This window comes from Dermacentor silvarum, unplaced genomic scaffold, assembly GCF_013339745.2.
Source record: "Dermacentor silvarum isolate Dsil-2018 unplaced genomic scaffold, BIME_Dsil_1.4 Seq381, whole genome shotgun sequence".
Taxonomy (NCBI): domain Eukaryota; kingdom Metazoa; phylum Arthropoda; class Arachnida; order Ixodida; family Ixodidae; genus Dermacentor; species Dermacentor silvarum.
The window spans coordinates 68,879-81,065 of NW_023606146.1; the positions used below are offsets into that span (position 1 = coordinate 68,879).

At 48.1% G+C, this 12,187-nt stretch overlaps 1 protein-coding gene across 1 annotated transcript in view; it reads right to left on the reverse strand.

The window, feature by feature from the left end:
* Positions 1-12,187, reverse strand: part of LOC125941821 (uncharacterized) — a gene marked incomplete at its 3' end in the record, with an annotated part of 157,534 nt that overhangs the window by 61,692 nt on the left and 83,655 nt on the right. Inside the window, exons 5-6 of the mRNA XM_049659671.1 lie at positions 957-995; positions 706-830 (exon numbers count right to left, since the gene is read on the reverse strand). Coding sequence (XP_049515628.1) covers positions 706-830; positions 957-995 — 164 coding nt within the window. The remainder of the gene's footprint in view (positions 1-705; positions 831-956; positions 996-12,187) is intronic.

The following is a 12,187-nucleotide window of genomic DNA, read 5'->3' on the forward strand; positions in this document are numbered from 1 at the left end:
GAAGCTAAAGGAACTCGGCGCGTGCACTTTGCACCCATCGCAGATCGTTTTGAAGATGAAGCCCCCCGCGGGCGCACATTTCGGCCACATCGCAGATTGTTTTCAAGATAGGCGCCCGCGCGGCAGCTCCGTGAGCAGCAGCCGCAAGAGCAGAACGCACCCTCCCACCTTCTCCGTCGCCTCCGCCCCGTGCCTCGCGCGCGAACTAAGACCGCACGCGCTTCGAGCCGCCTTCGTCTCTCTCTCGTGCGCGAGATTAAGCTGCGGTTGCCGTCTCGCGTATTTACAAATGCTAGTAGGCACAGCGGGGGCGTGGCACTGCAGGTCATGTGACTTCCGCTTAACACGGGTTGTCATGGCAATCATGAAGCTCCTAGGTGTTAAGGGGAAGTCACATGACCCGCAGTGCCACGCCCCCGCTGTGCCTACTAGCATTTGTAAATACGCTGCCGTCTCACCCTCGCGCGCTTTCACTCTCACACCCAGCGTAGGGCGCGCGGCGACAGCTTTATCGCCATTGGACTTTATATGGAACCTCAGGGCGACGGTGACGATGACGGCAAAAATGCGCTTGGAGTGTCCATATAATTGCTATCGCGATAAAAATTATAAGATGCTGGATGTTATGCGTTGTCAGTCACGGAAAGAAGAAACGTTGGCACTAAATACGGTAACAGCATTAACCAGTGCCATGTAAATACTTACCGAGTTCATGAGTACTACGGTGTATTCCACACGATCGCTGGTATTATTAGCAAAATGCTTGGTGTGATTGTAATCACAAATAACAACTGTCTCAATAGTGAAATATGATGGCAGTGCTCTTGACTCTGCCGAGAGAAAATAGTCTGATTAGTTAAGAAAGAAACAAGGGTTAGGAGCGGAGCATTCAGTGAAATGACGTGCGATCAAGAGCAGACATCCCTGATATAATTCGCAGCATGTGATAAACCCACCTGGTTCAAGGTTGCTGGATAATTTCTGCGGACTCGTTCCTGAAACAGATGTTATGGATTCACATTCAGTAAATACGCAAACATGGGCAAATCCTGGCACAGAATAAAGAAAAAACCTAGCGAACTAGAAACCTATTCTACACTGATTTTATCGTAGAGACTTGAATAACCCTTCTAAAAGATGACATTATCTCAATTAAGTTAAACATTCGAGTATGTCCAGGGCAACACCTATGTCAGACACGCAAGGAAATTCTGCGCTGCGTGGGTGCAATACGAGTATATTTCCCATTGTTAACGCCAGCTCAATATTAGTGGTATTTATTGTGAGTATGGTAGTGCGAAACACGACGGCAAGTACGTAAACCGGAGACTTGAGTAACCCATGTAAAAGATGACATTATCTCAATTAAGTTAAACATTCAAGTATGTCCAGGGCAACACCTATGTCAGACACGCAAAATTCTGCGCTGCGTGGGTGCAATACGAGTATTTCCCATTCTTGACGCCAGCTCAATATTAGTGGTATTTATTGTGAGTATGGTAGTGCGAAACACGACGGCAAGTACGTAAATCGGAGACTTGAGTAACCCTTGTAAAAGATGACATTATCTCAATTAAGTTAAACATTCAAGTATGTCCAGGGCAACACCTATGTCAGACACGCAAGGAAATTCTGCGCTGCGTGGGTGCAATACGAGTATATTTCCCATTGTTGACGCCAGCTCAATATTAGTGGTATTTATTGTGAGTATGGTAGTGCGAACACGACGGCAAGTACGTAAACCGGAGACTTGAGTAACCCATGTAAAGATGACTTATCTCAATTAAGTTAAACATTCAAGTATGTCCAGGGCAACACCTATGTCAGACACGCAAGGAAATTTGCGCTGCGTGGGTGCAATACGAGTATATTTCCCATTGTTGACGCCAGCTCAATATTAGTGGTATTTATTGTGAGTATGGTAGTGCGAAACACGACGGCAAGTACGTAAACCGAGACTTGAGTAACCCATGTAAAAGATGACATTATCTCAATTAAGTTAAACATCAAGTATGTCCAGGGCAACACCTATGTCAGACACGCAAGAAATTCTGCGCTGCGTGGGTGCAATACGAGTATATTTCCCATTGTTGACGCCAGCTCAATATTAGTGGTATTTATTGTGAGTATGGTAGTGCGAAACACGACGGCAAGTACGTAAACCGAGACTTGAGTAACCCTTGTAAAAGATGACATTATCTCAATTAAGTTAAACATTCAAGTATGTCCAGGGCAACACCTATGTCAGACACGCAAGGAAATTCTGCGCTGCGTGGGTGCAATACGAGTATATTTCCCATTGTTGACGCCAGCTCAATATTAGTGGTATTTATTGTGAGTATGGTAGTGCGAAACACGACGGCAAGTACGTAAACCGGAGACTTGAGTAACCCATGTAAAAGATGACATTATCTCAATTAAGTTAAACATTCAAGTATGTCCAGGGCACCTATGTCAGACACGCAAGGAAATTCTGCGCTGCGTGGGTGCAATACGAGTATATTTCCCATTGTTGACGCCAGCTCAATATTAGTGGTATTTATTGTGAGTATGGTAGTGCGAAACACGACGGCAAGTACGTAAACCGGAGACTTGAGTAACCCTGTAAAAGATGACATTATCTCAATTAAGTTAAACATTCAAGTATGTCCAGGGCAACACCTATGTCAGACACGCAAGGAAATTCTGCGCTGGTGGGTGCAATACGAGTATATTTCCATTGTTGACCAGCTCAATATTAGTGGTATTTATTGTGAGTATGGTAGTGCGAAACACGACGGCAAGTACGTAAACCGGAGACTTGAGTAACCCATGTAAAAGATGACATTATCTCAATTAAGTTAAACATTCGAGTATGTCCAGGGCAACACCTATGTCAGACACGCAAGAAATTCTGCGCTGCGTGGGTGCAATACGAGTATTTCCCATTGTTGACGCCAGCTCAATATTAGTGGTATTTATTGTGAGTATGGTAGTGCGAAACACGACGGCAAGTACGTAAACCGAGACTTGACCCATGTAAAAGATGACATTATCTCAATTAAGTTAAACATTCAAGTATGTCCAGGGCAACACCTATGTCAGACACGCAAGGAAATTCTGCGCTGCGGGTGCAATACGAGTATATTTCCCATTGTTGACGCCAGCTCAATATTAGTGGTATTTATTGTGAGTATGGTATGCGAAACACGACGGCAAGTACGTAAACGGAGACTTGAGTAACCCTTGTAAAAGATGACATTATCTCAATTAAGTAAAACATTCAAGTATGTCCAGGGTAACACCTATGTCAGACACGCAAGGAAATTATGCGCTGCGTGGGTGCAATACGAGTATATTTCCCATTGTTGACGCCAGCTCAATATAGTGGTATTTATTGTGAGTATGGTAGTGCGAAACACGACGGCAAGTACGTAAACCGGAGACTGAGTAACCCATGTAAAAGATGACATTATCTCAATTAAGTTAAACATTCAAGTATGTCCAGGTAACACCTATGTCAGACACGCAAGGAAATTCTGCGCTGCGTGGGTGCAATACGAGATATTTCCCATTGTTGACGCCAGCTCAATATTAGTGGTATTATTGTGAGTATGGTAGTGCGAAACACGACGGCAAGTACGTAAACCGGAGCTTGAGTAACCCATGTAAAAGATGACATTATCTCAATTAAGTTAAACATTCAAGTATGTCCAGGGCAACACCTATGTCAGACACGCAAGGAAATTCTGCGCTGCGTGGGTGCAATACGAGTATATTTCCCATTGTTGACGCCAGCTCATATTAGTGGTATTTATTGTGAGTATGGTAGTGCGAAACACGACGGCAAGTACGTAAACCGGAGACTTGAGTAACCCATGTAAAAGATGACATTATCTCAATTAAGTTAAACATTCAAGTATGTCCAGGGCACACCTATGTCAGACACGCAAGGAAATTCTGCGCTGCGTGGGTGCAATACGAGTATATTTCCCATTGTTGACGCCAGCTCAATATTAGTGGTTATTGTGAGTATGGTAGTGCGAAACACGACGGCAAGTACGTAAACCGGAGACTTGAGTAACCCATGTAAAAGATGACATTATCTCAATTAAGTTAAACATTCAAGTATGTCCAGGGCAACACCTATGTCAGACACGCAAGGAAATTCTGCGCTGCGTGGGTGCAATACGAGTATTTCCCATTGTTGACGCCAGCTCAATATTAGTGGTATTTATTGTGAGTATGGTAGTGCGAAACACGACGGCAAGTACGTAAACCGGGACTTGAGTAACCCATGTAAAAGATGACATTATCTCAATTAAGTTAAACATTCAAGTATGTCCAGGGCAACACCTATGTCAGACACGCAAGGAAATTCTGCGCTGCGTGGGTGCAATACGAGTATATTTCCCATTGTTGACGCCAGCTCAATATTAGTGGTGTATTGTGAGTATGGTAGTGCGAAACACGACGGCAAGTACGTAAACCGGAGACTTGAGTAACCCATGTAAAAGATGACATTATCTCAATTAAGTTAAACATTCAAGTATGTCCAGGGCAACACCTATGTCAGACACGCAAGGAAATTCTGCGCTGCGTGGGTGCAATACGAGTATATTTCCCATTGTTAACGCCAGCTCAATATTAGTGGTATTTATTGTGAGTATGGTAGTGCGAAACACGACGGCAAGTACGTAAACCGGAGACTTGAGTAACCCATGTAAAAGATGACATTATCTCAATTAAGTTAAACATTCAAGTATGTCCAGGGTAACACCTATGTCAGACACGCAAGGAAATTCTGCGCTGCGGGGTGCAATACGAGTATATTTCCCATTGTTGACGCCAGCTCAATATTAGTGGTATTTATTGTGAGTATGGTAGTGCGAAACACGACGGCAAGTACGTAAACCGGAGACTTGAGTAACCCCTGTAAAAGATGACATTATCTCAATTAAGTTAAACATTCAAGAATGTCCAGGGCAACACCTATGTCAGACACGCAAGGAAATTCTGCGCTGCGTGGGTGCAATACGAGTATATTTCCCATTGTTGACGCCAGCTCAATATTAGTGGTATTTATTGTGAGTATGGTAGTGCGAAACACGACGGCAAGTACGTAAACCGGAGACTTGAGTAACCCATGTAAAAGATGACATTATCTCAATTAAGTTAAACATTCAAGTATGTCCAGGGCAACACCTATGTCAGACACGCAAGGAAATTCTGCGCTGCGTGGGTGCAATACGAGTATATTTCCCATTGTTGACGCCAGCTCAATATTAGTGGTATTTATTGTGAGTATGGTAGTGCGAAACACGACGGCAAGTACGTAAACCGGAGGACTTGATTAACCCATGTAAAGATGACATTATCTCAATTAAGTTAAACATTCAACTATGTCCAGGCAACACCTATGTCAGACACGCAAGGAAATTCTGCGCTGCGTGGCTGCAATACGAGTATATTTCCCATTGTTAACGCCAGCTCAATATTAGTAGTATTTATTGTGAGTATGGTATGCGAAACACGACGGCAAGTACGTAAACCGGACGTTAGCGCCTGACCTGTTCACTTGTTTGTCCTTGTCTTCTTTTGCGCTTGCGCACTAATAATCCAGGGTTCATATTTTTTGCCCACATTTTAGACCAGACTCCCGTATACACCAGTTTCGTTTAACAGCGGAGCTGTTTGAGCCGGCCGTAATGTGTGTTGCCTGCCACTGGGTTACCACCACGCGGAGCGTCGAGCGCTATGTTCGGGAGAGAGAAAGAGAAAATGAGAGCAATATATATAGAGAGAAACAAGTTGTAGCAGCACTAACAAAGCAACTCGCAGAGGTGCTGCCGATGCCATCCGCGCTTATCCGTTTCCCCACATTAGGGCCGAATGCTCGCGGTGTCCGTGACTGCAGCAGGCGCCTCTGGCGGCGGCATGGCCACGCTCTCACCAGCTGCACGCTACTGCGCATGCACTGTGGTGTCATCCCAGCGTGTCGTCTCCTGAACGTCGCCCATACACTGTGCATAGCTTTTGACCCAGTTCCCCTACGTGGGCTCGGACTGCAAGTCCTTCGCGAGGCGTTCGCCGATGCCACGCACCACGAAGAAATGCGTATACACTTCGTATAACTTAGCATCACTTGGCATTACTTCGTATAACGTAACACCACTTCGTACAGCCAGGACAAGCTAGGAACCGATCAGCTCCGCTGTGCCTTTAGCCTTGTCCCAGTAGTGCCAGCTACCCCGAATTATTTTCTATTTGTTTGCATTCACTCATCAGGCACATACCATTAATTATGGTTTGTGTCTGATGTTTCTTGTTGTAAAAAGGCTATGTATCCATGTTCTAGCAATTCTTATTTGTATCAGCTCTATAGATGATTTGTGATGTTGCTTGTATGTATGATTTTCATGTTTCCTTGCTCTGTTCTGTTGCCAAAGTCAAAGGCATTCCTCGCGGCTTCTCTCTCAACCCCGTCTGCAAGGCCGCAGGATTGTCTCGTATACTTTCGCGCTGTCACGCGTACGGGTGGTAATCGCGCTGGTTTTCTTTGCGTTTTTGAGGGGCTGAGGAAAACCCACGTGGTCTCGAGTGACGACTCACGGTGCGCGCCGGAGGAGCGGTACGCATGCGAAAAACGCACTCACAGAACGTAGTCTTGTAAGCATCGAGTTCGGATGCCCTCGCCAACGGTCATAATTTTTTCACGCATACAAACCTTGAGTGGAACTGCGATATGCTGTGTTGTGGCACCGTTTTCCGATTCCTTCGTTGGCTAGAGACGCCGCCGAGGTTCAAGATGGTCTGACAATAAATAGTGCGCGCACAGCACTTTTCGCTGATGCCGTCACTGACTACGTGGGGATAAGACAGAGAAACGTAGTTGTAGAAGAAAAAAAAACACGTTTTCTTACTAATTCTTTTAATTCGAAGCGTAAGCCCATCTCCTTGGGTAGTGTTCTACAAAATGTTTTTCTCATTGGCAATTGCGTCTGCCCTACCGTGCTTTTAGGGGCGAAGCTCCTTAGGGTGGATGGAGCCTTGTCCCTCGTCGCGCTGTCGTAGCCATGCTAGTACTCGCCACTCCCGCTAGAGGCGCAGCTGTGCTCTCTTTCTCTTTCTCTCTCGTTGCCGACGCGCTTTCTCTCTCTCTCTCTCGTCCGTAGCTAGGGGCGCTGCGGTGCACAAGGGCGTAAGGTCCTTACAAGGGCGTTGGTTTCTCTTCCTCGTTCCCGACGCTCTCTCTCTCTCTCGTCCGTAGCTAGGGGCGCTGCGGTGCACAAGCGTTCGTTCCCGACGCGCGCTCTTTCTTTCTCGTCCGTAGCTCTGGTTTACCCGAATGCGTTCGTTTCTCTTTCTCTCTCGTTCCCGACGCGTGCTCTCTCTCTCTCTCGTCCGTAGCTAGGGGCGCTGCGGTGCCCAAGGGCGTTCGTTCCCGACGTGCTCTCTCTCTCTCATGCGTCGCTAGGGGCGCTACGGTGCACAACGGCGTTCATTCCCGACGCGCGCGCTTTCTCTTTCTCGTCCGTAGCTCTAGTTTACCCGAATGATCCCCGGGTGCTTCGCCCACTCATCATCATTCATGTCGTGGATATGCGGGGATTTCTTCCTTGCCTTTTTGAGCTGTGTTATTCCAGACGATATCCTGTCCCTCAGTCTGGGCTAAACTCAGGATTGCTCAGGATCTTTGGGGTACCGTACAATGTAGGTTAAATGTAGTCTGGGGTGCAGTCAGATTTGGTGATCGATCAGTGCAGTAATGTACAGTAGTCTGGGCTCTAACAGTCATTGAGACAGACACTGTTTTCTCATTTGTTCAAGTTGTAATTATTTTAATTAACAATAATAATGTTACGGGAAGGAAGAAACGTACTGGTTTTACAGACGGGTTTTAATGGCTACGCAGAGAAGCGAAAACCCAGAATCTTCTTTTTCGTCTCCAGGGCACCAACCACCTCTTCTTTCCACCTTACGCACTGTGACATTACCCCGTCAGAAGAAGCACCTTACTGGTGCGACTCACTGGTTCCAGAAAGGAACGGTTTGAGGCGGCTGACGTGGACGACGTCAGATAGAGGTGAAGGCACGGTAGCATCCAGTGGAGACACTTCATATGTGACAGGCGTCACCTGGCGGAGGATGCGATAAGGGCCGTAGTATCGCGAAAGGAGTTTCTCCGAAAGACCGACACGTCGAGATGGAGACCAAACTAGCACAAGATCACCTGGTTCGTATTCGACATCGCGGTGGCGCTGATCGTAACGGCATTCTGACGTGTTTGGGAAGCAGAGAGACGAAGACGGGCAATCTGGCGTGCCTGGGTCGCTGTGTTATGACATCACGAGCGTACTCCGTCGGCGAGTCGAGTGTGGTCGAAAGAAGAGTCTCGAAAGACAAGGTCGGTTCACGGCCATATAGAAGGTAAAAGGGCGAATAACCAGCTGTGTCGTGGCGCGAGGAATTGTACGCAAACGTGACAAATGGTAAAGCAGTGTCCCAGTCGCGATGATCGGAGGAAACATACATCGCGAGCATGTCAGTTATTGTCCGGTTCAGGCGTTCAGTAAGACCGTTAGTTTGAGGATGGTAGGCTGTAGTAAGCTTGTATTTAGTAGCACAGGATCGAAGTAAGTCGTCGTGACTTTGGCAAGAAAGTATCGCCCGCGATCGGTGAGAAGTTGACGAGGTGCGCCGTGGTGTAAGATAACGTGGTGAAGCAAGAAGTCAGCGACGTCTGTAGCGCAACTGGTGGGAAGGGCTCTTGTAATGGCATAGCGGGTGGTATAGTCCGCAGCGACGGCAATCCACTTATTTCCGTCGTTTGATATAGGGAATGGTCCGAGAAGATCAACACCAACGCGAAAAAAAGGGTCGGTCGGTATATCCAGAGGCTGCAGCAGACCAGCGGGATGTACAGCAGGTCGTTTTCGGCGTTGACACGACTCACACGCGGCGACATAGCGACGGACGGAGCGGTTGAGACGGGGCCAGAAAAGTCGCCGCATAGTTCAGCAGTTCACGCGGTAGTTTTGAGGTAGTATATTACGTTGGCCAGCATAAGCGTGTTAACCCACCTGTTGCTGGCGCAGACCCGTTCGTAATTTGCCAACCAGTCATCGACGTCAACGTTGTCAATCCCAGAAAACATGCCAGGGTCGCGGGGCTGGGTAAGGATGACCGTCGGTGGCGTCGACGGGGCCGCGGTTGAAGACTCCCCTTCGGATGACATGCAGCCAGGTTACGTCCGCTGCGGAGCTCCGTCTTGCGCAAGTGAGTACCCCGCACCTCCACCAATAATGTTACGGGAAGGAAGAAACGTACTGGTTTTACAGACGGGTTTTAATGGCTACGCAGAGAAGCGAAAACCCAAAATCTTCTTTTTCGTCTCCCAGGGCACCAGCCATGTCCTCTTCTTTCCACCTTACGCACTGTGACAATATATTTACACGGAAATGTTTAGCAAGAAACATTCGTTATCCATCTGGTCTACATCATTTCCTGTCTGCCAATCATCACACGAGCGATTTCACGTTCCAACGAAGAACAGAGAAGCAACAAGAGCCGACGACGAAACATTACTGGCGTAGCAGGACAGGATCGGCAAGCCCTACGACGAGCAACTAGCCGGCTTTCAGAGAGCCATGCGCAAGGCATCACACCACCACCAGCCTATTCAGGAAGCGTTAAAATTCATCAGGACAAGGACGTCAGGTGGCGCCCCCAGCAGCAACGGCTGAGTGGAATCTTTTGCGTTTTGTCAAAGTTGGCATGAGTGTTGTTCTGGGAGGTTAACCATGCGGACGCGCAGAATGGAAAGCGCGATCGAGACTATCGTAAACAGCTCGATGAAGAGAGAATCAGAGGTGGCAAAAACTGCGCAGCTCCGGAGAGGCCGAGTCTGAGACGTCGGGCACGGTAATTGCGGTAATTGCCAAGTTGTCGCAAGGAGCTCCGCAGGCTCCAATCAGGCCAGATTCAAAGGCCATGGCTATACGATGCTTGGAACTGGAGTTGGCAAAGGTACGCCCGCAGCGTCAGTACGAATGCATAGCTTTAAGGAGAGAGGAGCTCGAACAATCGAGCAGGCCGCCTTGGTGTCGGAAAGAAGCGATCGCCACCATACCAGCACGGACAGAAAAGCGCAATGTGCTCAAGTCCTAAAGGTATAGCGGTTGCCGTTGTGACGCATACGTTTCGATGTGGTTAGATGAGGTTGAACATTTTTTCCATCTTTTTGTGCACCGCAAGGAGCCGTATACAGGTGATTAAGCCTGCGCTGACTGAGTCGGTCCGTTATCTGTTGTGTAGCCTCAAGGAAGAGGACTGTTCAGATTACAGGATCACAAAGAAGGCGATAATGAAAGCTGAAGGCTCTCCCGTGATTGCTTGGCCTATTCAGCAAGAGAATAGCTAGGCCGCAAGCATGGTCACGAAATCCGTAGAGGTTCGCAAATGAAATCTTCGCTTTTAAAAACTTCTTAGTGGACTTAAAGTTTTTCTTTAGACTACGCACAATAACGTGGATGCCATAATGCGCCGTGTCCCGAGGATATCATTTCATAAATTTCATGCACTGTGTCATCGCACCATATTGTAACCGCTGAAACACATCTTAAATCAGGCATGTAGGCTGCCGCAATGCTCTCTCGCGCTTTCCTCTGGACACGTATGGCTCGTGTGTGGATATTAGAGCACTCCACGGGCTCGGGCTTACCCGAAAGCCGGGCCGGGCCGGGTAGAGCAGTTTTTTCACGGGCTTGGGCCGGGCTCGGGCACAGCATGCGCTTTTTGACCCGGGCGCGGGCCGGGCTCGGACTTTCGGGTGGTGTGCATGTAACGTGCAGCGAGTTATCCTCGCCTGTATCGGCTCTGAAAAACCTGTTGCCCCGGCGCAGGTGGAAGCTAGCAGTGCTACTCCTGTGTGCTTCCCTTTTCTTCTTCCGTCGCATTTTGCGCAGTTTCAACAGAATGAAAAAGTCCAGAAAGACCTAAGTCGCCTCAAACCGACGGATGTTATAGTATTTCTTACCGAAATCAATGTAACTAATGCTTTCAGCGCGGTGCAAGCGCGTTCGCCACTTGCTGATTCTTCAAAGGCGAATTGGTAAAACAATGAGCGGCACGATAATATCATTCGTCACGCGGCTGAAATATGGCACTGCGTCCATCGATGATTGCACGCATGTTCTTAACTGGCCGCCTAACAGCACTGCATTACGCTGCACCATGGAGGAACGAGAAGCTTTCTTTCTCCGTTTACTCGATCCATGCGCTACGCTCACGACCGGTCGTGGCTGCGTTTCGGCTATAGTGCAGTAGAATACGGTTGAGTGGGACGAGCGGCTGAGGCGGCGTATGCTTTGCAGTGAGGCGCCCGACGTAGAAAAATACTGTGGTGGCGCTGCGATAGAAGTGGATTGGGCCGCATCAAGGTCGTGCCGTTGGAAACTGCTGGCGATAGTGCTCGGCAGGGTCATTGGTACTACTTCGCCCGCTGGTATTTGCGTTCAGACCGCTCAAATGGTGTTCATAATTGCATATGAGATGTATTTATGCCTAAGAATAAATTTCTTTCATTCTCTTCTTTATTTTATTTTTTTAATGCCGCTAGGTGATCTTTTTCGGTCTCGGGCCGGGTTTGGGCCGGTTTCGAGCCGGGCTCAGGCCGGGCTCGGGCCTAAGGTAAAGGGGTGGCGGGCCGGGGCCGGGCGGATAATGTAGATTATTTCCGGGCCCCGGCCGGGCCTGGGCTGAAAAAAGCGGCCTGTGCAGTGCTCTAGTGGATATACATTGAAAGAACATTGGCGAATATTTACTACGTAGGTTCCTCTTCACCACAGCCGGAGGAATCTATATGATGTTAAGGCGATCGCTTTATATATGTAGGCGAAATCGTATATGACTAGGCGAAATCACCTGTGTACCAAAAACTATCGTCATCAGAATTGACCCGAGCGTCGTCGTCTTATTACGCAGCTGGCTCGTTGTCGCGCCTCGGGTTGTGCTCGTGCCACTGCTCCCGCGTTCGTCGCCGTCGTTTTCTTCCACACCTGGCTGCGTTGCCGCTCATCATTCCAGCGAAGAATTTCACTTCTCTTCTGTCGTCGTAATGGGGAGGCTGCGTTTACGGGGGTATGAGCCATTGCTTAAGGGGGTTGGAGCCATTCTAACGTGACCGAGTGATTTGATTTTGAAGCAA